The sequence below is a fragment of the Astatotilapia calliptera genome, chromosome 1 (assembly GCF_900246225.1).
Source record: "Astatotilapia calliptera chromosome 1, fAstCal1.2, whole genome shotgun sequence".
Lineage (NCBI taxonomy): Eukaryota > Metazoa > Chordata > Actinopteri > Cichliformes > Cichlidae > Astatotilapia > Astatotilapia calliptera.
The window spans coordinates 4,436,238-4,462,138 of record NC_039302.1 but is presented as its reverse complement, the minus strand read 5'-3'; the positions used below and the strand labels follow the sequence as shown (position 1 = coordinate 4,462,138).

General features: G+C 41.8%; 1 protein-coding gene across 1 annotated transcript; it reads left to right on the top strand.

Moving 5' to 3' along the window:
• On the top strand, positions 1-24,042 carry znf408 (zinc finger protein 408). The gene is made up of 9 exons (XM_026147779.1): positions 1-127; positions 1,870-2,155; positions 6,929-6,987; positions 8,906-9,105; positions 13,793-14,550; positions 15,879-16,088; positions 16,391-16,514; positions 19,090-19,323; positions 21,960-24,042. The coding sequence occupies exons 2-9, from the start codon at positions 1,874-1,876 to the stop codon at positions 22,604-22,606; spliced, it is 2,514 nt and encodes an 837-aa protein (XP_026003564.1). The 5' UTR covers positions 1-127; positions 1,870-1,873; the 3' UTR covers positions 22,607-24,042.
• The last annotated feature ends 1,859 nt before the right edge of the window (positions 24,043-25,901 follow it).

Here is a 25,901-nt window from a genome sequence, read left to right as displayed (position 1 = left end):
CAATAGAAGACGCGGATTTTGGTTGATGTTTTCTTTTGCTGGATAACGATGGCTTTCCCAGAGTTTCAAGCGGAATACATATAGTGTTATAATAAACTATCTGTTCGAGATAGCGACCGCTCACTGTGTATGTACACATTTATTATAATTCTAGAAATAACTTCGAAAGTCGTTTGTGGTTCACGGACTTTTGCTAGTTAGTTAGCTAACCAACGCTACGCGGGCTGAAAAGTTGGTGGCTGTAAAACATCGACACCAGTAGTTACTGTTGACTTTCACAGCAACGTAGGTGCCTTGAACGAACGGACCAAGTCCACGGTCCGCTGTATGAGACTGCACTGCTTACACTGAGCCAAACGCTTTGCCGCTAACCTAGGAGCGCAGCTGTAGCGATCACAGTTGGCCAGAAATGCGTGTTTCCTGCGTTAGTCCTGCTCAACCTCAGACCCGAACTCTTTCATGGCATGCATTTTTAATTTCTCTTTGCTATTTGGGCTGATTGAAAACAAAGAATGTTTTTTTTTTACCTGATGTAGTTTCTGAGAAAACTGATATCCGCATATGAGGACATTCGCTTTAAATTTCGATAGAACACTAAGTCACATTTAAAAAATGATGTGCAAAACTCTTTATTTGGTGTCTTTATTTTGGTGTCCTGAGTTAAAAAAAAAAAACCCAGTTGTGCCTCTTTGAGCAGTATGGCTCATTTGAAATGCTGCTAACAGCTGCAGGAAGACGTATGTCTGTGACAGTGTAAAAATATTGTCAAAGATTTCTGAACATCGCACGAAACACGAAACATTTGTCCAGAAGTGCTACTTCAAACGTGTGAACATGTTTACACCTAAATGTGTAAAATTTAGCATTGTGGCTAGACAGCCCAAAATGTGATGTCCACATATGTGGACGCCACGTCCTAGGAGGTTAAAGCAGTATCCTTTCAGATAATCAGAGGTGAGAGTCAAATATACAACGTGAGAAGTAAATACTACAAACAGTGCAACAATTTTCAAGATGAAAAGAAAAAGTCCAAAGTTTTGATGGTGCATCTTTAAACGAGTCAGTCCACCTCTGTTGAAATGACCGGTTGTAGCTATATTTGAGCATTAGATGGTTATAATGATATTTGGTTTCTGCAAATGGAAATAAAACTGAAATATAATTTACAAATAGTGCATTAACCAGTTTTGAACTTTTTTAATACCCCCTCCTTTTACACAGACTTAACAGTATTAGTATATAATATTGAGATATAGCAACATTAAGCTATAAATATGAAAGATACTTTAATACTAGGATAAAAATCCTTTGCAGAATCCATGGACCTTGTCCAGTGATGTGTTTCATCCCTTGAGATCCTCTCCTGGACCTTTGCTGCACCTGCCTTCAGATACAGCTTGTTGTCTTACAGACCTTTCGGTATATCTGAGCTTTACAGGGTGTTTTGTATCTTTAAGAATTTTTCATTTGGTAGCTATAATGCCTACATTGTTAATGCTATAGTTTTGATGAGCCCCTGGAATTACAGTCAGAAGGCTGCATTTTAACTACAGCAGCATTTCAACTAAAAAATAATCTTGAACGTCAGCAGGAACTTTTAAGTATTCTGCAAAAATTCAAGAGGGATCCAAATAAGCGTTCAAAAGTAGAGTTCAAATGAAGTACAATAAAGAATGAATTGTAGTGTAAAAATTAGTTGTTGTTTAAAAGCTATTGTAAACAGTGGTGGAAGTGAGCTGGAATGAAAGTGGTTCATGGGACGCTTAGATCTTCTGCAGTGCCAAATATGTGCAGCACAGCGTTGCAAGTTTACAACGTTATCCTTGGTTTAACTCGTGCCTGTAACCTGCTTCGTATTGTTCTCTACAGCTCGATGGCCTTTCTCGGTCCTCCCGTCCCATCTGCTCTTGCTTCATTTCTCTACTCGTCGCTTCCCTGTGGCTTTGCTGTAGGCCCCTCACGTCTCCACGAGGGCAGGCTGGGGCTTTGGTGGGTCGGACGCTCACTGGAGGCTGGATCCCTGCTGGGGAGAGACGGGGACATTGAGTGGGCCTCAGAGTATCACGCTGAGCCGGAAATTCACAGTGAAGACGGCAAACTCGCCACAAACTTTGAGACCGAAAGAGATCAGGCCACGAGAACAGAGGAAGAACAGGTAATGCACAGTGCTCACAGTATGCAGACAGAGTGGGCTATAGTCACTTTTAATATTGACTGTGCTTGATTTTGAAGGAGAAGTGTATATTTTTCATTTGGGCCTATTTTATAAATATTTCCAGATCTGAATATCTGCACTGGCTATCAGTGAGCACACTTTCATGTCCTTATTTTCATCCACTCAGTGCACTTTGTTGTTCTCTGTTTGCTTCAGCATGCAGTACCAGCAGCTGGTGTGCAAAGCTAACATATAATGCAGGGAGATAATAGCAAATAGGCTGCTGTTTGGAGAGATTGTTCAAGTTGTTTGGAGTCTGATCTTGCTACTGTAAGGTATTAGTGTTTGGAGAAAATCACAGACTGTATATAAAAGATGGACATAATGAAGTGACCCTACCCATTGTAGATTTCTGCACTCTGTACTTTGAAGCTTCAGCGTCTTAGCCACAGCCGTGTTGGTTTTTTGTTTTGGATACAGTGACGGTGAGCATATTTGGATGAGAGGGGGAACTGCTCCGATATCAGCGAGCTGCATCTATAAGCTGTATGTGTGTGACTCACACATGTAGACACTGCTGTTTAGGGCTGGGCAAAAGACCAATCAAATGCTTGCTAAACTTAAACTACCACCTGTACTGTGTGTGAACTGCCCAGTTGAGTAACTTGAATGAGTGGAGGTGAGGCCTGTGGGGCAGCTAGCAGCTACAGCTCTCTGTATCAGCACTCCTTTGTCGCTCTGGAGGGAAACCATAGAGCTGTTATGAAGGGGTTAAACCATCCACAGAGGCCAACACCACTCTTTGTACAGAGCTGTAAAAAAAACTTTTTAATGCTGTCAAATTGGCCATGTTAACATGGGCCTTTTTGGAGATTGAAACGCGTTTGGAGCCAGCCAAAACTCCAGGACATGAAGTTTTTGGCACCTCCGTGTTGGCTTTATTTTTCAGCCCTGGAGGTTGCCAGAACGCTAAACCGACAGTATCGAGAAGCTTCACTGACAAGCCTGTTATTTGGCCCGAGCAGCAACGGCGTCATGTCACAGCTGCTGGCTTTTTCAAGGTCTTCACGCAAGAAGCCTCTGCATTGGTTACATTCCTGTTATTATTCTCTGCTCGTAGCCAAGAGTTACACAGAGACAGACATCTGGCTTTATCCTCACAATCTTGTAGACAAGTACTTACCTCCAAGTATTCACCTGTCCAGTTCAAACATGCTAAATAGCTTTGGAAGGCCTCAGACATGTAAAGAAAGCTGCATGTGCAGAAGAATATATGTTGGACCAGCAGGTGAATCATGATTCATGACATTGTTTTGGCTGTGTAAGAATTGTAAGCCTGACAGAGACAAAAACAAGCTACAGATCTGGATTCTGTGCATGTGGTATGTAAGGAAGTGAGGAGAGTAAACACACACTGGTGTTCCTGAAAGTCTTTTCAGTGATTCTGTCTCACAGAAATAAACAGACACTGTTGATCCAGTAAAAGTCAAACATCTTGTCCTCAGTGACATCGCAGAGCTGGAGTCCCGATGGTGGGAGAAAAAAAACGACAGGAGGTGCAGCTGAATGATATCACAGACTGGCAGAGCAGTGGCCAGCAAATCAGCCTGTAGGGAGAGAGAACGGGTGAAGCAGCAACTGAACTTTTAAATGACACTTAGGTCCCTAAGCTTTGGGACAGTGACACATTACTGGCTCTGCACGCTGTTATAGTGGATTCTAAGTCGAACAATTAAGTTGTGTTTGAAATGACTGACTTTTATTTTTCATTCTGGGGTTTTTACAGGTACAAAATCTTCCCACAGGCTAAACACACGGACACACACACACACACACACACACACACACACACACACACACACACACACACACACACACACACACACACACACACACACACACACACACAATTTTAACAGTTGGATGAAAATCCTTCAAAACCACAAACATCACAAAATGCTTCTTTTCCTCTGCCAGGCCTTTACAGCAGCTGCCTTCATTTGTTGCCTGTTTGTGGGTCTTTCAGGATTCAGCTCTGAGGACCTCTGCTCTGCTCGGGTCATTACCTGTTTGCACTGATTGTTTTCTCAGGCTGAATCTGAGCAGAGAGTACAGCCTGCAGCCAAAGAGTCACGCTAAAAAGAAAGTACACTGCATTCAAACTATGATTACATAGTGAGTGTTCCATATAACGATATGTATCAGATGACGATATAAAAATGTCTATCGTTTGTTTCGTGGTGTCGCAAAATAAACTGTTAGCAACAACGACAGTAAAACCATCGCGTCACGTGTCCGCTTGTTTATTTTCCACATAAACCTTTCACAATAAAGCTCAAGATCCTGTTGAGACTTTTCAAAATAAACGGAATCACGTGAAAGATGCAGAGTGTTTACGGATGAGAAGCCAAAAAGAGCCGTCAGGTGCTAAAAAATAAACCTTAGACTCAAACGTTAGAACAGGCTTTTCCCTGCAGCACGCCGTGTAATAAATACTCACAAAGAAAACAGCAGCCGATACAACCTATGTCTAAAAATGTGCAGTTTCATGCATCAGTTAAAACACCCGACTCCAGCTACATGACGCCCAGCTGGAAACACTTCAGCAACCCGAGATTCACAGAATTTACAGAAGATATTACATTACATTTTTTGTGATTTATATCGTTATCGGGACGATGGATGTTTTATATCAGGATATGAGAGTTTGGTCATATCGCACAGCCCTAGTGAGTGATGATGAGTGAGCTATCCCACAGGAAGGCAGGACGTCACTCGTCATTCTGTAACCACTGAACTTATCAGAAGGTAGTGTCTGCTGCAGGTGAGGTGAAAGCAGTCACTTTCTTTGTGACAGCTTTTTTACCACCAGTGGACAATATCACACACAAACACCCCCCCCCCCCCCCCCCCCCACACACACACACACGTATAAAACACCCCACACACACACACCCCACACACACACTGTGCTGTCTGCCTGCTGTCACCACCGTCGTTTGCTTTTAATATTAGTAACACAAGAAAAAATCATATTTTTCCAGCTAAAATCTTTTCACTTCCTTGAGATTGTTGATTACTGCGAACTTCCTTTTTATGTTTATTCTTTTTCCTTTTGTTTTAATGTATCTGATATTTCGACCCCTCTGTTTCCAAAGCTATAATCTGGAGCTGATTTTCACATGAATCTGTTTGTACGGTTCACTGAAAATATCTCTCTGTTTTTGTTCATAGTGACCTTTAATTTGTAAAAGCCTGAAAAAGTTTTTACTTTCAAAATTCAGAAATGTGTTCCTCTGGTTATTGTGCACAGTTAATGTTCATGAGCATCACTAGGGATGGAGAAAAAACTGATACGGGATAAAATCGCAATATTTTTCATGGTGATTTTGTATATATATGGATATTTAATAAAATACAGTAAAATACTCTGTGAATACCACCAACGAGCATTAAAAAATATCATTGAAAAATATCATTTTTCATCACATAAATCTGTGATTTACAAACACTGAGGTTCACACCCTCTTGTTCGATCATTGGCTAACGACATGTGAGTGACAGCTCGTTAGCCAATGAGCATGCAGTTTCATACCACAGATGATCCTCCATTTTTTTCTAGAAGTGTTTTTTGGGAGCTGTGGCTGTCGCCTCCCACCTGGAAGCCCCATCCATGTTTTATACTGTCTGTGTTGGCGCTCCTCTAGCGTGTTCTCCCACCTCACCCAGTGGAAGCTGGGTTAAGCTCCAGTGCCCTGTGGTTAAGCCGGGACATGGATGAACGTGCTGAATATTTACTGCATGTAGAATGAGTGAAAAATCAAACTTGAAAAGTGAACTAAATTAGTGTCAAGTTCAATAAGGGGCGGCAGTCTGATTTGTGTGTGATTTTGGACTCTTTATTGTCTCGGTGTTTATTTCACAGCTCTACTCCTTCCTCCTGCCTTTCTTTGTGTCTTTATGATGCAGCTGACTCTCAGCTGTGGGACAAATTGTTGCTTTAATGCCCTTTAAAGCGCTGCCATCATAAGTGCATGTGATAATAGAGTTTCTCTCTGCATGCTTAACATTGAGCAGAGATAGAACAAATCGCCAGTCATTAAATTTAACCTGTACAGAAACCTTCAATTATCTCATCTTTGGGCCTGAATCGTGGCTGCACCTGAGCTCGTCACATCAGCTCTGCAGGACAAAAGCAGTAAGCACTCTTCAGCAAACACGCTGATCCTGTAAGAAAAGAAACGTTCGAGCGTCGTTCCAGCAGAGTGAAATCTCAGACCTGAATCCCTCCTGGCTGACTGAGGCATCTCATTGTGGGGTTAGCCTTGAGATGCTTCATAACGATTTCACATTGTGTGGGAGCTTTTGTCGGATGCCGTGCTGTGTCGGCAGCAGACGGAGCAAGAGCAGTAAATGGGAGTGTTTCTGCTTAATTAAGTGCAGACCCTGTGGGAAGATAATGAATCAGTGCTTGTAATTTCTACCAAACGTTTTAAAGAGAAAAAACATGAAGAGATCTGGTCAGCGATGCGTTGCTTTATCTGTGATTAATCTTTAAAAAAAAGATTTCTCACAGATAATTTGCAAGGGCACCTCGATCAATCCACGTACAATGCACAAGCTGCCCCTCTGAGACAGACGGGAGGGTACTTATCACAATTCTGAACATTATAATAAAAGTACATATTTCATCCTCGTATGGCAGAGTCAGTCCCGGTGCAGGATGGGAGACGGTGTGTGAATTATAAAACATATATTAACTGTGTTTTCCAGGCTTCAGTGGTGAAAGCAGCAACTCGAGATGCTTCCATACAAAGAGCCGTCTGGGTCAAGTAAGTCAGTTTTTCAAAGCAGACATTTAATCTGATTTATTTTGGACAGTGAAATCAAACACTTCCTCCTCTGATTTATTGCCACTGAAATAAAAACAGATCAAATTTGTCACGTCCATCACTGTCCTACAGGAACTGTAGTAGTGTATAGTAGACCTATGAAAACTGAGCAGGATGTAATGGGTGAGGTCAAACACTGTCCCTGCAAATACTCCTGATGCATGTGAAACTGCTTCTCTAATCATTAAAGTGGCTTTCAAATGTCATGAACACGTGTGGCGCCGTGTGCCAATGCCAGTGTGGCAAACCCTGCACTCAGTGTGGTTACACGTCAGTCTGGTTGGTTTTATGAACGCCATGTTCACAACTTCCTGTCACAAAGAAAAGGAGCTAGGCGTTGCTGCTATCTGCCTGCTAGCATGTGGTTGCTAACATCTTACAACCATTATCGGCTGGTGTACGTTAAATAAACCAAAAAAACTAATGAGTAGTTTAACCAACTAGCAACATTTAAACTTGTGGTTGACCAGAAGTTTATTTACAATGGTTCTTTGTCCAGAAGGTAACATTAGCATGCTAACATTGTCCCACAGACAATGCTAGCATGCTAACAGTACAGAGTTGCAGTTCTTAAAAAGTCACAGGCTGTATTCATTGTGAGGGTTACCTACTTTGTCCAGTATCACATTTGGACTTCAGATGCACAGTGACTGAGCTCACCCAGTAAAACAGAGGAGGCTGAACAGGCTGGACTTCCTTAAATGCAACGTTCCCTTATTTATTCAGCAAACAAATACACTCTGTATAAAAATAACACAAGTTAGCGTGATAATTTCCATGTACCAGGGAAATAAAATGGTAAAATATTAATAATTGCTTATTCAAATACAGGACATTGAATGATTGCACTAATCTAAAGGCTAATAATGTTATTATAATTCATGACAGTGCAGTCTAAGTATAGTTAGCAGGTAATAACTGTTAAGATATTTCAGCACAAACTTTGTGGTCAACGACACAAAGTTTGTGTAATATTCATTGAGTGGGTCCGTGAATGTCCAGCATGCATGGAGGTGATGTGATTCAATGTCACATTCAGTGTAATTTATTATTGGAGTATTCTGATTGATTGTGATTTGGTTCAGTAAGCCTGGAGTCTGGATTTTACCATCGTGACTTATGCAATAGAAGCAGAAACAAGACAAACTGGGAGACGTTGATTTTCTCCTGAAAATATTCAGGCTTAGATATTCTACTAGACTCAGGTACGTGTTCAATGCGTGGCATGGAAGGAGAGTGGCAGCCTGGGTGGAGGCGTGTTCGCTGTGTGATGGGGAATCAGCTGTCCACGGTGCTAGCACCACGGGCTCCTGCTGCAGCTGCTGCTTAGATGTGTTGGAGTGTTCAGATAATGTTTAGCTTTTCGTATAAAGCACCCATCATATTCAACATCTGGATGCTGGAATGGCTCCTGCATCACTATTTGAAACTTCCTGTTCCTCAGCCATCTCCGTCCATTCTGGAAGTTTCTACCAGGTGGTTTGTTTTTTCAGTGCTGCAGCCTGCATGTCGTCCACATTACCTCCTCCTGCAGGAAGTGTACTCCACAGTTCCCTGATTGAAAACTGGACCATTTATCTCTCACTGACTGAAACTGGAAACACAAATATTACCATCACATTCTGACGCTTGCCTCCTGCGATGGGTCATCAGAGACTCAAACACAGACAAAGAAAATAAAGAGTAATCAAATAGACTCTGCTGCCACATTATGCATCACCTCACATACATTATGTTGGCATTCAGCCTTTTTGCCCTAATTCTCAGTAATCAAATGCAATAATGCATTATAAATTCTGGGAGCTTCTCTGATTATATACATTTTTCTTTAGTATGTATTTCTGTTGAATTCCCCCAGCTTTGCCTGCCAGGCACCAAGCAGAGCCCAGCAGAACGTGTCGGTGCAGTGTGTGTGGGGGGATGTGTGCGAGGGCGAGTGTGTGGATGTCCGTCTGCGTCTGTGTCGGGACATCCAGCCGGGAACAGAGCTGCTGCTGTACGCTGACAGCGTGGGAAAAGTGTGTTCACATGTTCGTGGTGACTCCGCTGGACATACAGGTGAGAGCGAGAACACGGTCTCCTCATGTCAGAGTCTGTCATTTATGTTATATTAGGAATATTAGAGCTTTTTCTCAGTTGGATTTTTACTCAGATCTGTATTTGTCTTTTTTAACTGCATCGTCACAGAACTTTGCAGCATGTTAAAATAAAATCACAGCCAATTAAAATACATTTAATATATGAGATGATCAAAGGTTTATTTATCTATTTAACACAGAGACCAACATCTTCTGTCATCTGCAAGGAAGAGTTTCTGTTTCACTGACAGTTTCAAATCCAATATTTATCGTCTTTTTCGCTCGGGTTTGTCCCTCACCGGTCCTAGAGAACGTCTTTCTTCTTAAGCTGTCTAAGGAGCTTGGAAAGAAAAGCGTCTGGACTTCTTTAAGTTGCTTGAAGACATTTGACCTCTCATCCGAGAAGCTTCTTCAGTTCTAAGGTCAAATGGTGGAGAGTCCCAGTAAAATGAGCGGTGCTGAGGCAGATTTGCAGACTTTCTGCAGATTTAGCCACTACAGACCTCCCAACTTCATGTGGCCTTTGTATTAGCTCGTTACTTCTGTCTGAATGAAGTGGTTTCTGAAAATCCAAAGAATATGATGCTTATGCTGCTTTTCAATGCATCGCCTTAATGCTGTCTTAAAAATCCAACAGTGAGCAGCTAGCTACAAACTCTACATAATGACAAATAAAAAAACAGATGTGGCTCCTTATTAGGATTAGCTTTCTAGCAAACAAGTTAAATTACACTAAACTAGGCTAAGCATTAGCCAAAAGAAGATGATGTTTGTAATCAGGTCGTCTGGCCTCCAAGGAAAGCTGTGGTGACATCAACAGGCTATTCGAGGGATTGTCTCGTTATGCTGATCGTCCTAATGTTAAAAACACTGTAACACAAGCATCAGCCTGTTGTTATGATGATATGTGGATTCAATTCATAAAATGACTTTTAGCAGTAAAGTCTCCTTACTTCCACTCTTCAGCAGTCTAGTTTGGTTGAGCTTAAACCCACTGCAGCTTACTGTTTCTGTAGTTTTGTCAACCGTTGTGTGGCTGTCTCTGCTCAGTGCAGTTAGAAAGTCGTAATCTGAGTTCCCAATGCTTCTCATGAACAAGACATTTCAGTGCTGCTGCGATGAAGATCCCAGGAGATCAGCAGCATCAGAAACCAGCCTGTCAACGTCTGCGATAACATTTTGCCCTTTCAGTTATTACATGTTCATGTATCTGTGGCTCCTGATCCGTATCTGTAAGAGTTTATGTATTAAACCAGGATCACATGATCGGCTGACTGTAAAGTTGCATAAACGAGCACAACTAGGTGGATGGTTTCTGGATAAAGTTGCATAGATATATCTTTGTGTATCCAACCCTTTGCAAATGTCAAGATGAGTTAACAAATCAGACACATTTGCTGGAAATAGTCGTACTCTTGGAGTACTTGGAGTACTTCTTGTACTTCATATAGCTGTTGTTGTGAAGTGTGCAAACAGAAGTTCGAGTGGGTAAGGTGCAGTTTTCTCTCTATACTGATTTATGTGCTTCACCTGCAGGATCGAGGGGGACATTTTCCAATTCGTAGGTCTGAGACTTGAATGTCTCAGCTTCTATGTCAACATTATTTTCATGTTTAACAGCATCATTTAGTTTCAGCCGAGAACTGCACGCTGAAAAATCTCTGCAGTCAGATAAAAGTCACTGAAAACTAGGATGGAAGCTCGGGATTAATAATTAGTAGATGTAAAAAAAAATCTGGAACACAGAATGCATTAATTAAAAGGGAAAATGGAAGGAAACAAATGTTGAGCTTATTTGTTTTAGAGACAATAATATACTCTCCAGATCTGCTTATCTTTTATTATTTATGTTTGTGGAGGAGTGATGTGTTATATGCTGTGATCGATGGGACACTGAGGAGGAGCTTCATGCAGAAAATACCCAAAAGCACCAGACTGTGGATGTCTTATTAAACTTGTGCTTATGTCGTGTTGATTCAGGCTGAAGCTATAAATCTCAAATGCATTTCCAACACAATTTTGAATGCTAAATGAAAGATAATAAGATAAAAGCAATTGATCCCTGCAGGGAGGTTACATTGCTGTGGTGGCAGATAGTAATTAGATTTAGAGGGGGGAAAGAAAATTGCAATATAAAGAATAAAATAACGAGTACATAAAGGAATTAAAATGAACAAGAAATAATGAAAGAACAAAGGTAAGCAATGAAATAGATGGAAAATATTTGAAATCCTTCCAGAAGAAAAACACAGCAAGCAAATCATAAACCAGACAACTACTGTCCATAAGTAGTATGTGTTTGTCTAAATATGGGTTTGTAAGTCATTAAATGCAGTAAAGACATTTGTTTCTAAACCTAATTAGCGCACGGACAGCACAGCGGTGCTCAGTGGATATTTAGGACATAAAGGCACAACATTAACATAAATACAGTGATACAGATATAATTGAGGCACAAAAGCTTTGCCGTATTTAGGCATTAGTTCTGAAGCTGGTTTAGTCCATGTTTCACTGCAGTCCAGAGATAAAAGACAGACGGTTACAACAGCTCAGTTTTTCTTGTGCTGCACTTGTTGAACAGAGTTATTTTCCAGATGGGGCTCGTGTCCACAGGCTGCTGTTTCCGTGTTAAGTGCCTACGACCTCATTTTCTGAGCACTTCTGTCAAGCGCTCATTGTTGCTAGGATACAAAAACTGTGTTCTAGCATTCAGACTTCAGTTGCTTTAAATGTGAGAGCTTAAATAACTGGGCTGTCAGTGACAGCAAAGTTGCAAACCATCACCATCATCACTTTGCACTAACAAGTGCACATTTGCTAGGTTAAAGACTGGCCGAGGTACCACTGGCATCCTCACACGCATCTCTGTCAAGTCTACACAGGGCTGCAGTGAATGTGGAAAAAGGCTGTAGAAGCACAGCATAAACATTTACTGTAAAGTTGAGTTTTTCTTCAGTACACTTCATATTCAAGTCACTGAGTAGAATGACTGAGGAGACAACTTCCAGTGGGTTAGTTTGGTAAATTGGAGTATTTATATTTATGAGTCCAGAAAACCTAATTTACCATCAAGTATTATGATTATAATCTCAGTCAGTGGAAAATCAAAAGTGTGTGCGTATGTTACGTCCCTCTGCAGCTTTTAATTGTCTCAGTGTTTTCAGCTGGTGCTAATTGGCCACACCTAGTCAGGTGTGGATAAAAGCATACCTGAGGCAAGCTTTCCGGCAGTGCACTAGTCTTTGCCTTGGTGGCACCAGCCATTTTAGCCAACCTGGTTTTCCATTTTAGGATGAAACCTCTTCTCACCCACACTCTGTTATTCATCTCCTTTTTTTTAATGTTGCGGCTTTTGAGCCGGGTCGTAACAGCGTAGAATTACCAGTCCAGTAAAACATAAAGGTTGGCACTGTGGCCCCAAAATAAGGTTTAATTTTTTTTGCCCCCCGTAAGTTAAAGTCCTACTTCACAGTAAACCTGATGTGTGCATTTTGAAATCCGGTCTTTGGGCGTACAGGCTGGACAACTGGAATCTTTAACGCTTGGAATTTTACCAGATTACTGAGCCGTGTCAGCAGAGGTGACATTTATGGGCACAGCAGTGTTGCACAAATTGAATGACTGTCAGCCACAGGATGTGTTTAAAGGATCAAAGTAGATTCAGGTTGTGCTCTGTGAACGATTATTGATTTCTGAGTGAGATCCATACCATAATCCTGCCATCTTGTTTAAAACCTGACATGCTGTGGCAGCCACAGTTCAGTGGGTGTCTATGTCCAATGACTGTGTCCATCTTTAATGTAAAGATATATTTGATTTTTTTTACTGAGAATACAGTGAGCACGGTAAGAAAAAAGAAGGCAACGATGAGCACTGTCCATACTGACGATAGGAGGATTAATATGGGAGGAAGACGCAGCTGCAGTCCCCCATGTTTAACTTCTTAAAAACTCATGGCATAGTATTGCAATACAAAATGTAAAAAATGCTGCAGTGTCTGAAATCTGATAGTTCTGAATTCTAGATGTTTTAACCAATTGCTACATTAGCCAGAATGAGCTAGCAATAGCTTGTTAAAAATTATGTGATAATTAAGCAATGAAGTAAAGAATAATTTAACACTGACATTTATGCTGTACAGTAAAATGATGTTTCCAACATAACATGATTGTATCCATGCTTAGATGAGGAAGTTGACGGCACTTTCCTCCTCCTGAGGCTGCCATCAGTAGCCTGTTAGCTTAGCTTAGCATAATTACTGGAGGCAGGGGAAGAACTAGCTTAAAAGCCACTGTCTTGTGGTAACCACAGCAGGAAGCCAACTAGTTTAAGCCTAGCTTAAGAAATGATCTGATTTGTTAACCTCTGTAAAATCATATTATAGCTCTTTGTTTAGTTTGTGAGGTGTATTAGTTACCTGTGTCTTTATTGTAGGCTAAGCAACCAGCTACAGCCTCCTACTGAAAAACATGTGTGGAAGTGCTCTGCCCTTTGAAAGCCAACAGGGACTGATTGTTCTCCAACTCAAATCACAAAAACCTCAAAATATTCAGTTTACCATGATATAAGGCAGAAAAAAGCAGCAAATGCAGATTTCTCGATATTTAAAGCTGGAAACAGAGAATTTGTGGTGTTTTTGACAGCTTCACTGTATTTCTATTGGTCAGGAGAGAAGGTGGAGCAGAGAGACCACTCAGAAGCCACAGCTGCCAGTGTGTCAATCAATAAAGAAGTGACAGCTAACAAACAGGAAGAGAAAATGCAGGATGATGCAGAAGATGAAGATAGAAACCCCAAAAGATGCATCGAGAGGAGTCACCCAATTACACAAGGGAGGAAGAGAGTCAAGGGGGTGCTGTCGGAGCCGAGTCCAGACTATGACAGACAGCAGGACGATACCACAGACAGTGTAACAGACAGGACACCTGATAATGACACGGCAGCAACTGGTAACAAAGACAGTGTCCCGTCTCCTGTGGACAGTCAGCCACACTGTAACTCTGCTGAAGGAATAATGGCAGAGCCCAGAGACTTCCCTGCACCCGCTCCTGTCCGCTGCAGCTCCCGCCTGGCTGCTAAACCCCGACGGGTTCACTGCCTGAACAGCCGGGTGAAGCGACTCCATGCCCGCCCCGACTCATCCAAACGCCTAGAGGCACAGAGCCAGACCTCCACCAAAGATGGAAAAAGCTCAACAGAGATACCAGAAGGTGAGATGGCTGCAGTGCTTTGTCCCGATGGAGTCGCCCATATGTGGCATTCAGAGACCAGAGAGAGGCGCTACAAGTGTCCCATATGTGGTAAAAGGTTCTACCAGATCGGCCACTTGAAGAAACACCAGTTCAGTCACACGGATGAGAAGCCTTTCACTTGCCAGGAGTGTGGGAAAAACTACACGTCAGCAGAAAGCTTCAAGGCTCATCAGGTATCACTCAGTCAGCTTACTGACTAGTCCTTTATTTCGACTCCTTAATTTTATCTCATAAGTACACCGCATGATGGTGAATGCACATATTAAATATAGTTAATATAGTTACAGTTAGGAGGTTCACTTATATACAAATAAAGCTTGTGACACTGGCTCCAGATTGTTCCAAACGCTCTGTTTCAGACAGTTGTTTTCAGTCCTGGCTTTGAATGATGTCATAAGGAGCAACCAATCAGAAGAAAGGTGTTTTATAGTGAGAGGGAATGAAAGTACATCAGCTTGTTTCTGACACTGGGTGAACTGAGGGGCTGCACAAAAAGTATTTATTTGAATGATGTAAAGTGTCAGTGTAGGTAGTGTTAAAAAATAAAAAAAAAAGTTGGAAAACACTTTATTAGAACCAGATCAAAAGCCTCTTCTTTCATTTCATGCCTTTCTTTTTTTTACCCAGTTGCTCCCTTTTCTCCTCTTATTCTCTTATTTTCTCCTCTTCTTGAATACAAAATCCAAATGATTGAGGTAGTGATCAGAATGCTGTGGCTGATCTGTATATACACAGTACAGCAATATGTCTGCGATGAGCTGAAGTTTGAGAAAAATCAGGTTGGATGGAGGTCCTTACAAAGGGTCTTAAATGCACTTTTCTAGGAAAAGTGCATTTAAAAAGCAGTAAATTGTCACTGCAGCAATTTCCACTCAAAGTGCTGTTGTTCATCTGAGACCGTACAGGGTCAGAGCAACTTGTAAGATTTTTTGGAAAGTCTGGATGCTAAACCACAGGCAGGTTGCTTACACCTGTAGACATCCTCACACATCTTTGTTTCTCTCCGTGCTGTTCAGCGTGTCCTTTTTTATGTCCAGGCTTTGAGTCCCTGAATGATTCCTCTCCTCCAGTACAGTAAAAGTAAAGTAAAAACACAGTTTTTAAATGTTTTTATTTCTTTTTTTATTCTGAGTGGTGGACACAAAAAGTGTTGTGTTGTAGTGTCAATGTTTAGGTGAATTTCTGCTGTTTGCTGGGTTAGTCTAAGGAGTAGAAAAAGTGGCCTCTGAATTGCACACCAGAATGTTTTTGGGGGGTCAGGTTGAGTGGATTGGAGACAAAGTTTGAGAGGCTGAGATGGTTTGGACATGTGCATGGAGAGGAGGGGTAGTAGAAAGGTTGAGCTGCCAGGCAGGAGGAAAGGAGGAAGAGAAGGTGGACATGCAGAGGGCCGGTGTGTGAGGAGAAGATGCTTGGGATAGGGTGCGGGGGAGGCAGATGATCCACTGAACAAGAAGAAACAGATTGAGTTAAATATTGTATAAAATCTATTTATGTGTAGATGAGTCACCGCGGGGAGCGTCCCTTCTCCTGTCCTCACTGTGAGAAGACGTATGGCCTGAAGCGGGACCTGAAGGAGCACATGGTCCTGCACACGGGGGAGAAACCTTATACCTGTGAGCACTGTGGGAAGGCATTCGCACGACGCCCATCCCTACGCATCCACCGCCTCCTTCACTGCAGTAGAATGAGCTACACTCAGCCTCCTAAGGTAGGGAAGAGTTCCACCCTGTTAGGTGTTTGTTCTCTCACATGCGCCGACATTTTCAAGTAATTTTAATAAGGAGGACAGTGCATACAATTGATTCATTTCCTTCTGTGTGCAGTGAAGAAAGCTGTTTCCCAGTGTTGTTTGTGTCTCAGCACCACAGTTTGAAATCACTCACGTAGCATCTTTAAATTTACACGCCAGTCTTGTTTTCCTTCTTTTTCCTCCTTGAACAGCAGTTTGAAGTGAAAATGTTTAATAAGAAGGAAAGAAGACGTGCTGCTTTTGTGTTTCTCCTCTCCCAGGTGCAGTGCACAGTCTGCCGCAAGCTTCTGGCTAACTCGGGCTCTCTGAGGAACCACATGAAACTCCACACGGGGGAAAAACCTCACATCTGTCAGCACTGTGGGAAGTGCTTCAGTCAGAAAGGTAACGTCCGAGGCGTGGGTGTGATCCTTCAGCTGCAACAAGCTGATCACTGGTCAGATGTGCTCGGCTGGAAATGGCCAACTTTTTACAGAACACCAGGTCTGGTTTTAATATAAGAAAATGTAATAAATTTGTCAGACATACCTGCTTCATAAGTCACTTCTTCATAATTAAAGAAAATATATGATGAGCAGAAAAGAGACAGAAAAAATGCAAACAGCTGTTTTAGCCATAAGTCTGCATATTTTAGTTGAAACTCTGTGACTGTCAAAGTCATTTCAGCTTTCAGACCAGCAGTGAGATTCTCTGTCACGCTGCCTGTTGGCAGTCAGAAGGTTTTTGTTTTATGATCATTAGTAACTGCATGATCTAAACTCACACTGCTTCTCTTTAATAACCGGCCTGCTAATATTTTATTATCAGGTGTAATCAGTTCGTCCGACTTTAACGAGGGTGCTCTTTATTTCAGATTGCATGGTTGTCTCTATGATTCAATTCAATTTTATTCATATAGCGCCAAATCACAACAAGAGTCGCCTCGAGGCGCTTCATATATGTGCTGCAGCAAACTCTAAAGCAACATTTTGACACAATTAACAAATACTAAACAAGGTAAATGAAGCCTGTAGGAATGCCTGAATCTAGATGTAGACAGATAGTGCTGTTGGTTCACTTCATTGTGTGTTTATTACATTTAACAAAATAAACCTATAGGCTACATGTGCAGATGCTTCCAGCACAGCTGTTTCTGTCCTGTGTGCAGTTTGCACTTTACCAACGCATCCTTTTGTGCAATAAAAATAAAAAAAGGTCTATACCCCGCCGCTGTAGGGGGCGCCACACAAACTAACAATCAGCTGATTAGTGTACTTTAGCACGATTATAAAATATACCAGCTTCCTGTTTTGCCACAGTTTATTTGAGAACATTGATCATTTTTTCGGCAGTTTTTAGACTATTCTATATTTCTCCATAGATATGACCTAAAACATCATTGAAGAGAACCCAATATTACATTTGTACACTATGCAGTGAGGAAGATGATTGATGAAGTCCATAATTTCACCTGCTCCACTGAGGCAGCAGAGCTGCTTCTCCCTGGTGCTGCCATGAGGCAGAAATCATTCCTGCAGCTGTACAGTAACTCTCCTTTCTGTCACAGGTGAACACACCTGTCGGGCTTAATAGATTCTGTATTATATCTTCTTGCAGCAGTTTCTTTGATTTATAGGGGACATATTATTTATTAATGCAAATCCTTAGTTTTACTTTTTACTCTTTGATTTGGATTTTCTCACAGTATAAGACCCTCACTCTGCACCTGTGGCACTTCACTGTGCTCATTTATTGTGGACTGTGCTATTTTTATTTCTTTATCCTGCTGATATAACAGGGATCAATAAATCATCAATGTGTCTATTAATCTAAGAAGGACTCTGTGGGCTCAGCCTTTGACATATGCTGAGGAGCTCAGTCACTCAGAGGCAGTCAGAGCTGCTGCTCTTTTCTTCTGGGGGGGGGGGGGGCAGCAGCTTTTTTAATGTAGATGTGTTAGTAAGAATTGAATTGGCTGGTGAATATGGGAATCAAAAACCAGTCCTTATAGAGAATTGGTTCCCAGTAGTCCAGTTCCTTGGAATTGTTGGTCTGCTTGCCTGTCGGTCCTGCTGCTCTTGCACTACAATATGCGTGTAAGTTTTTATGTTTATTACACAAAAGGACAAGAGTGCAGCAGTAAAGTTGCATCATGCTACTTCAGCTCTTTGCAAGCTAATGCTAAGCTGAGAGCACAATGAGAAATGATAAGTGAATCAATTAGGATTGAAATCAATAAGTAAAATAGATAAGGGAATCACAATCGCTAAATTCTTATAATTCATAATTTCACTCTGCTGGTCATTTCTCACAGATGCTATAAAGGCATCATCATGAAAGTGAAAGCAAAATGAGACGAGAGACATTTTGTTAAAGTCGTGTCCCAGGATATCACTGAAAGTGCCGAGTGTGACGCCACCCTGTGGCCTTTCTGTGTGCGTGGGTTGTCTCCTCCCACAGGTCAAAGACAAGCAGTTAGTGGGGTTCAGTTAATTGTCCATAGATGTGAAAGTGAGACCTTTGATTTGGATAACAGGAAAACAGTTTAATGGAAACACAGAAATGCTCAAACTGCAGTGTCATAAATGAAGCAGGTTTTCAGTGTTAGTCGTCTCCCTGAACCAAACTGTTTACACACACAGATCAAATTGATATTGATCTTCTCAACTCGATACGCTGCTGAAAAGTAAACGTGTTACTTTCTTACTGTTGTAAAGTGTTTCCCAAAATGTCACATTTGTTCTGGTCACACTGACGTCATCATTTTTTTCAATAAGTGACTGTTACCCTGCTGTTTTCCTTCCACTCGATGTCGCTTCCAGCTGTGATCAATTCCTGCAGTTTATCTTTCCATTCGTCAAAGTGACACCACCAACACGTTACTGGACAAATGCATCATTCCCCTGCTCCCACTGCTGCTACAGCCCCCCCGACCCCTCCCTTTTAATAAGCAACTGTCTCTGTCTGTTTGTGTGTGCAGGAAACCTTGAGTGCCACTTGAGAATCCACAATGGAGAGAAGCCGTTCTCCTGCTCAGAGTGCAGTCAGACATTCTCCCAAAAACCGGAGCTGCGTCGGCACATGTTCTCCCACACCGGAGGCGGTTTTCTCTGTAGCTACTGCGGAAAATCGCTGAGGGACCCCCACAGCCTAAGGTCCCACGAGAGACTGCACACTGGAGAAAGACCCCATTGCTGCCCTATCTGTGGAAAAGGTTAGAGCTGCATATTAAAGCTTTATAAGTCAAATCATTTTTTTAAAGCAAGGAATGAGGCTCTGCAGCAGACCCAGGACACGCTCTCGGCTGACCTGGGAACGCCTCGTGTTCCACGGATAAGCCAGAGGAGGTGGCCGGGGAGAGGGAGGTCTGAGCTTCTCGGCTTAGGCTGCTGCCCCCGTCACCCAGCCTGGATGAAACAGGATGAGAAATCCCTCAAGTCCTGTAATGTGTATAAATGTATAATTCTGCATAATTACCTCTGTGGCATCTTGTAACTCTGTGTAGCACAGTATGCTTTATATATACTATCCCAGTTGGAAAACCAGTAAGTTGAGTACATTAAATAGAAAAACACAAGCCTTATGGATTCAGAGAAGTAAGCTATAGAGTAGGAGCTCTAATTAAATGCACTTTAAAACCTCTGAAAACGACACTATGAGAAACCCACATTTAGACCACACACACCACAAGGCATTAGTCGGGAGGCTTTTCAGTCACGCTGTAGGGTGATCGATATTAACAACTAAACCTTTAAACACAAAAGCCTCAAATCAAACCCTGAAGAGTCAAAATCTGAATCAAACGTAGAGATGTATTCTCCCTCTTACTACAAACAAATGAAGCACAACTACAGTATGTGTGCAAAAATACACATGACTCAATATAAGGAAAATGATTACAATTGATTTAAAGGCATTCATTTATATTTAGCAAGTCATTGTGCATTTAAAGGTGTAAAAAAATAATGTGCACATTTACGAGCCTGAAAAGACGAATAAATAAGCCAACAGTAAGAGCACCGCACCAATCTCAGAAACCTGCTAACCCTTCATCCACAAGAAAAAACTGGTGTCTGTGTTACCATCCGTCAGATCAGTGAACCACTTAAAGATGGTTTAAGAGTCAAAACAAGCATCGATATAACCAACAGTGCGTGTCAAGCACTAGGCCTCCTTATATACATTATATTCTGTTTTGTTATTTTGTCAAAGAACTAGAAATTATTTTTTTGTTAAAAACTGCAGCTGAACCTAAAATGAGGCAAGTTGGACAATTTCCCTCCAAATAGCCTCGTTTGTCTCACTCATCTGCAAACGTTGTGTCCTGCATGCATGACTGGAAAACACAAACTACTCGTTACAACTTGGGCCAGCTTTCTTTTTACGAAGCATCAAACAGAAAGTATGCATCCATCAAGTTCAGGGTTTTATTATTGATGTCCAGCACATGCAAGAAACATTTTATCTCTCACGGACAACTGAGATGTATTTATACCTCATTTAATTCTGTTCTTGTATTTACAGCAGTGAGCATGGACGTTATATTACTGACAGATACATGAAGGGTTATTTAGTGTTGTGAAGAAGAACTTTCAGAGTACTCTTTACAGTCCTGTGAAGAAACAAGTGCACCCTAAATAAGAGGCAGGTGTTGATGATCAAATGTATAAGTGAGCCTGACTCCCTAAAAGCAGGAGGTTTGACAGTGTGCTGCATGTAGGTGTGTGTTAATATGAAGCCGCAGTCTTCCCAGGAGTGCACATCCAAACAGATCCACCCAGGCTCAAACTGTGCAAAGCTCAGACAAACAGCTACACCTGAGGCTCTACAGCTCTCACGAGTATGTTAAATGTAAAAGTTCATGACAGTTAAATCAAAAAAAGACTGAACTGAAAGCCTCGTCTCTCTAAACAGAACATGGAACAAAGTCCTTTGGACAAATACAAGGACATGTTTGGCCATAACTGGTGAGAAATAAACACCTCATCATCTGCCAGGCAGGGTGGTGGAGCGGTGGGCACCTTGTAGTCACGGTTGATCGTGACCTCCTCCGTACACTGAAGTACTCTGCAGTCGGTGTGTGTGAGATGGAGCTTGGCCGCAGGATAAAGATTCCAAGCACTCCAGGCCCAGTTAGTCCAGACCTGATTAAAATGCTCTAACATGACCTTAAGATAGATGAATGTCGACAGTCCTCAATGAACTGAAGCCATGTTGTAAAGAAGAGTGAGCTGAAACTCCTCCACATCGACGTGAGAGACTAATGAAGAAAATGATTTCTTCAAGTTACTAAAGATGGTTCTACAAGCCAGAGAATAATGAGCTGTTCTTAGTTTAAAGCTTTTTTCCAGAGGATCATATTTCTTAGATAAACACAGGCCTTGAGTGCTTTACATACAACGGCTGTAATATATCAGATTTTTCTTGATTTTGTAAATTGCATTAAAAATAATGATGGGTTATGAAATCAGACGTCCACTGTACAAAAAACAATACAGGTGTAAAAAGTAACACAGCTGCAAACAACGAGTCAGCTCATCTTCCATCATCCACGTTTAATTTGTTTTCCGCTCTTTGTGCTTTTCTGATGACAGATGACCTTGGATTAATCATGCTCAGCTCATGTGTAGAGACATGTTGTGCAGCTTGAACTGTAACTTTATGCTCTGAATTTGCTAAAGTTTGACCCTGACAAATATATAGATATACTACACCAGCCATTAAAGTGAAAAAGGAGGATAAAGCAGGGTATACTTTTGATTTACGAGCTGCTAATCTGAGTCAGCAGATTGTATATTCATGTTTGGTAAATCTTTGCATTTGAAATGTACTTTTGAATTTTCTGTCTAGGCTACACGTTGGCTACCAAGTTGAGGAGGCACGTGAAGTCGGCCCACATGAAGGAGAAACCATACACCTGCCACTGCGGCGCTTCTTACACTGTGAGACAAAGTCTGCTGAGGCACCAAGCTCAGCACAGGACAGACGGAGGAGTTCAAAAAGAGGAAGAAGAAGGACGTGGAGAGGAGATGCACACCAGAAATCAGGAGGTTCCACAAGAGTTAGCAAGTTCAGGATGCAGTCACCCAAAGCCAATCAGAGGCAGACCCAAGAAGAACTTCATCCCTCAGGGCACAGCAGAGAAGGACGGAGGTGAGGTCAAGCAGAGAAGATCACAAGAAAAAGGAGAAGAGGAAGCAAAATTAAAGACACTTGACTCAAGAGAGGGAGATAGCGTAGCTAACATCCAGCACGCCGTCGTGTACGTCCACACAGACGACCTGTCAGCGCCAAGCTCCACTCCTCTGCTCTTCACCTCGGAGGGCTCGCTGCCTGCAGGGACAGAACAGGAGCTGGTGGAGGTTTTGATATCGGAAAGCGCAGAGCAGTGCATTGTGGTCCACGGGCAGCAGGGGGTAGGAGAGCTCCTGATCTTACAGGAAGAAGGAAGTGGACTTTGCTCTGTTGCTCAGACAGTAGAGATAAACACAGTGTAGCTGTGATCATGGCTTCTGAACCCTTTGAGGACATCTTTAGTATTTAGGCCCTTCCTCTAACCTACCTCATCAACGGTTTATTTATTTTGGTACGTTTTATTGCCATTGAACGACCTTTACAGAACAGCTGTGAACTAATTTGATGGATTAGCTGCCATCAAACGATGCACACTTACTTGTCTGCCTTCTGTACAGGAAAGTGTGGGTGTATAGAAAAAGCTCTGAACACGAGCGAACTGTTGACACCCAGTGCTGACATTTACTGCTGATGTGCAGCACTTATGCTGTAAAATTGGCATCAAATCCTCTGCATTTACTTGGTTATTATCTTGAGTTAAAAGAAACAAAATAAAAACAGGGTCTTGTCATTATAACCAAAGAGCTCAATCTTTGTCTCGTTTGACCATAAAACTTTCTCCAGAAGGCGGCTGCACATGTCAGTCGAGCTCATGTATGTTTTGTAGCAGAGGCTTCATTCTTGGTTGGCACAATCAGTCCATTACAGTAACTGGCTTCACTCGTGGTGCTGGTGCTCCAGCAGCTGCCAGTTCATGGAAGATTTAAGGCTTACTGGTTCCTGGGTTGTTCCTAAACAGATTCCTGTTTGGGTGACAGATTTGGTCGTCCTACAGACCTTGGAAATATGCTGACACATCATACTTATGTCCAGTTACAGATCTGAGAGTCTGCAGTTACATAGAAATCATCCATTAGGCTTCTTTTGATCGTGCTCCAAATTCTTGTTGTTTAAAGTTATTAAAGCCCAGACTTACCATGATATTCATGACCATGATGAGTGTATGCAAATTTTTGACCACAACTGTGTGTACGTGAGGTTTTAGACGATGATATCGTTTTTGTAATCTTGCTGCTCTATGATGATACAGAGAACTGTAAATCAAACAGTCAAAATATGATTAAAGTGCAGACTTTCAGCTTTAACTCAAGGGGTTTATCCAAAGTATTGCATTAACTGTTGAACTTGTCAGCAATACCAAAAAGTCTACCTCTCCATGGTTAAGAAAAACAACTTCACAACAAGAACATTCTTGAGGAGGTGGGCGTATCTCAGGCCGATCAATGTCTACACGTAAATACAGAAGATTTACAGTAAGGTGCAAACCAGACCAGGAAGGGCAGATTAGACTTTGGCAGAGAGCAGCTGTAACAGCTGACACAGTTCTGTCTACATTCTCAGAGGACTGGATTTAAATCCATTAACTGTTGTTTTTCTAGCTAAACTTTTTACACTCGTTGTTCTGGGAAGGACACCTTTATATTGCAGTTGTGTTATGAGCTTTGTCCACGTGTTCTTTTATCACTTGAGGTCTAAAATAGGCTGTTATGTAAGATTCTGTCCTTGTGCTGTTGTACATGGCAGTCAGGCCTGCAAAGACAAATGATGAGAATAAATGGGTGTTTGACCTTTAATCTAACCTTTCCTCCTTTGTTGTATTCTCTCTGTGTAGGATGCCATGTTATAAAGGTGCGCTTCAATCAGGGATCCCACTCATCATTAAAGACAAAAGGCTGTTCGAACAAATGGGATCTAACTAATTCCCCCGTGGAAATGACAGGAGAACATGCGGCACTGTGCAAAGATTTGAGGCCTGAATCTTAAAATAAACACTTCACTAAGATAATAGACCCACACAGACGTATATACAGACAACTATTGTGAGTGACAAGGAGCCTGGACCGTAGGGATGAGCACAATTCAAATTTCCACATTAGGATACATGTTGTAAGGTGTGCTTTAGGTGGTGGCTATATATTAGGCTGTTTTCTCATGTAATAGTGAGAGGAAGCACTTGTGCAATTTCTGTTTTGAAAAATGCGTTCTTGGGAGGTTAAGCAGACTTAGGGGCACTCACAGGCTTCAGGGCTTAAGGCAGTCACCATGTAATTGCAGTGTCTGTGGTTGGAGGCTGCCTGGAGAACTTATGTTGCATGTCATCCCCTCTCTTTCACCTCATTTCCTTCACCTTTCTACCATCGGCTCTCAAAAGGAATGAAAATGTCTCCCAAAGCTGCTGAAGGCAGGAAGAAGAAAAGCATTAGAAAGTATCCAAAAAGTATCATTTTGCAGCCCATCAATTCAGACCCATTCACGTTTTGCTCTTCATATTGTGGATGGAGTTTAAACTCATGCACATTACACTGCACTGTGGGGTATTTAATGTTGGAGGGGAAATGGCAAATATGTCCATCCAGACAAAGTCTATATCATAAAGCGAGCTGTCTGAATAATGTTTTTAGAGTCACTTTCATCTACTCCACAATTTACAATCTTTCTGTTTAGTCCTTGGAAATATACACAGCCACTAGAGTAGACTAGACTTACTTCACTTTAATTCATATGTAGAAGTGAAGAAAAGAAACCTTACGAAGCTAAGAGACACAAAAACCAAAGAAGAACCTGAGGCTGTCACAGTTTTTTTTAAAACACTACTGTCTGCTGTCTTAGAACCAGGAGACTGAGACTGGGGATACAAGCAGATCCAGCTTTTCTGCAGAGACTCTGGGCTCAGCCTTAAAGACAGAGTGAGGCTCACTCTGTCTGATAGTATTGGAGGCATGTGAGGTGATGGGGAAATGTCCCACCAGATCGAAGCCCTGGGGCAGATTTCTACAGGCTTTGGAATAATTCATGGTAGAGTGGTCTGGGCATCAGACTGTTGTCCCCATAAACTGGACTCCAGTAAGTATCAGACGATGGGTGTAAAGAAGAAAGGACGTGCTAAGCTATTAATGTGAAGGCCAAGATGATAATAAGAAATGAAACAAGATAAATAAAATATAATTTAATAAAACCAGCCGACAATCTTCTTGTATGATCTAACTGTCACAATCTGAGAGGCAGATCATCTGGAGGAGGAGGATTTGTACCCAAACGCAGGCACGGACGACAGCGTAGCTGTGAGAAAGTTCATTAACAAAGAAAGGCAAAATATAAACCAAAGCAGAGCACTGCAGGGAACTACGCTAACAAAAACCTACACTGGGAACAGCGACAAAATAATAATGAAAGGAACAGAAACCTGGAACCGGGAGAAACACACAGCAGAAATACAGAGGTAGACACACAGATGAACCAGCGACTAACAGAGGGAAATGCAAGGCTTAAATACACAGGGGGATAATGAGGGAATGAGACACAGAAGGGGAACACAGCTGGGAGTAATCAGACATGTCAAGACCAAGGAGAAGCAAAACTCAATACACTGACATAGGACACAGACTTTCAAAGTAAAACAGGAAACAGAACAGACACAGACTAAAAGACAAGAAAAGA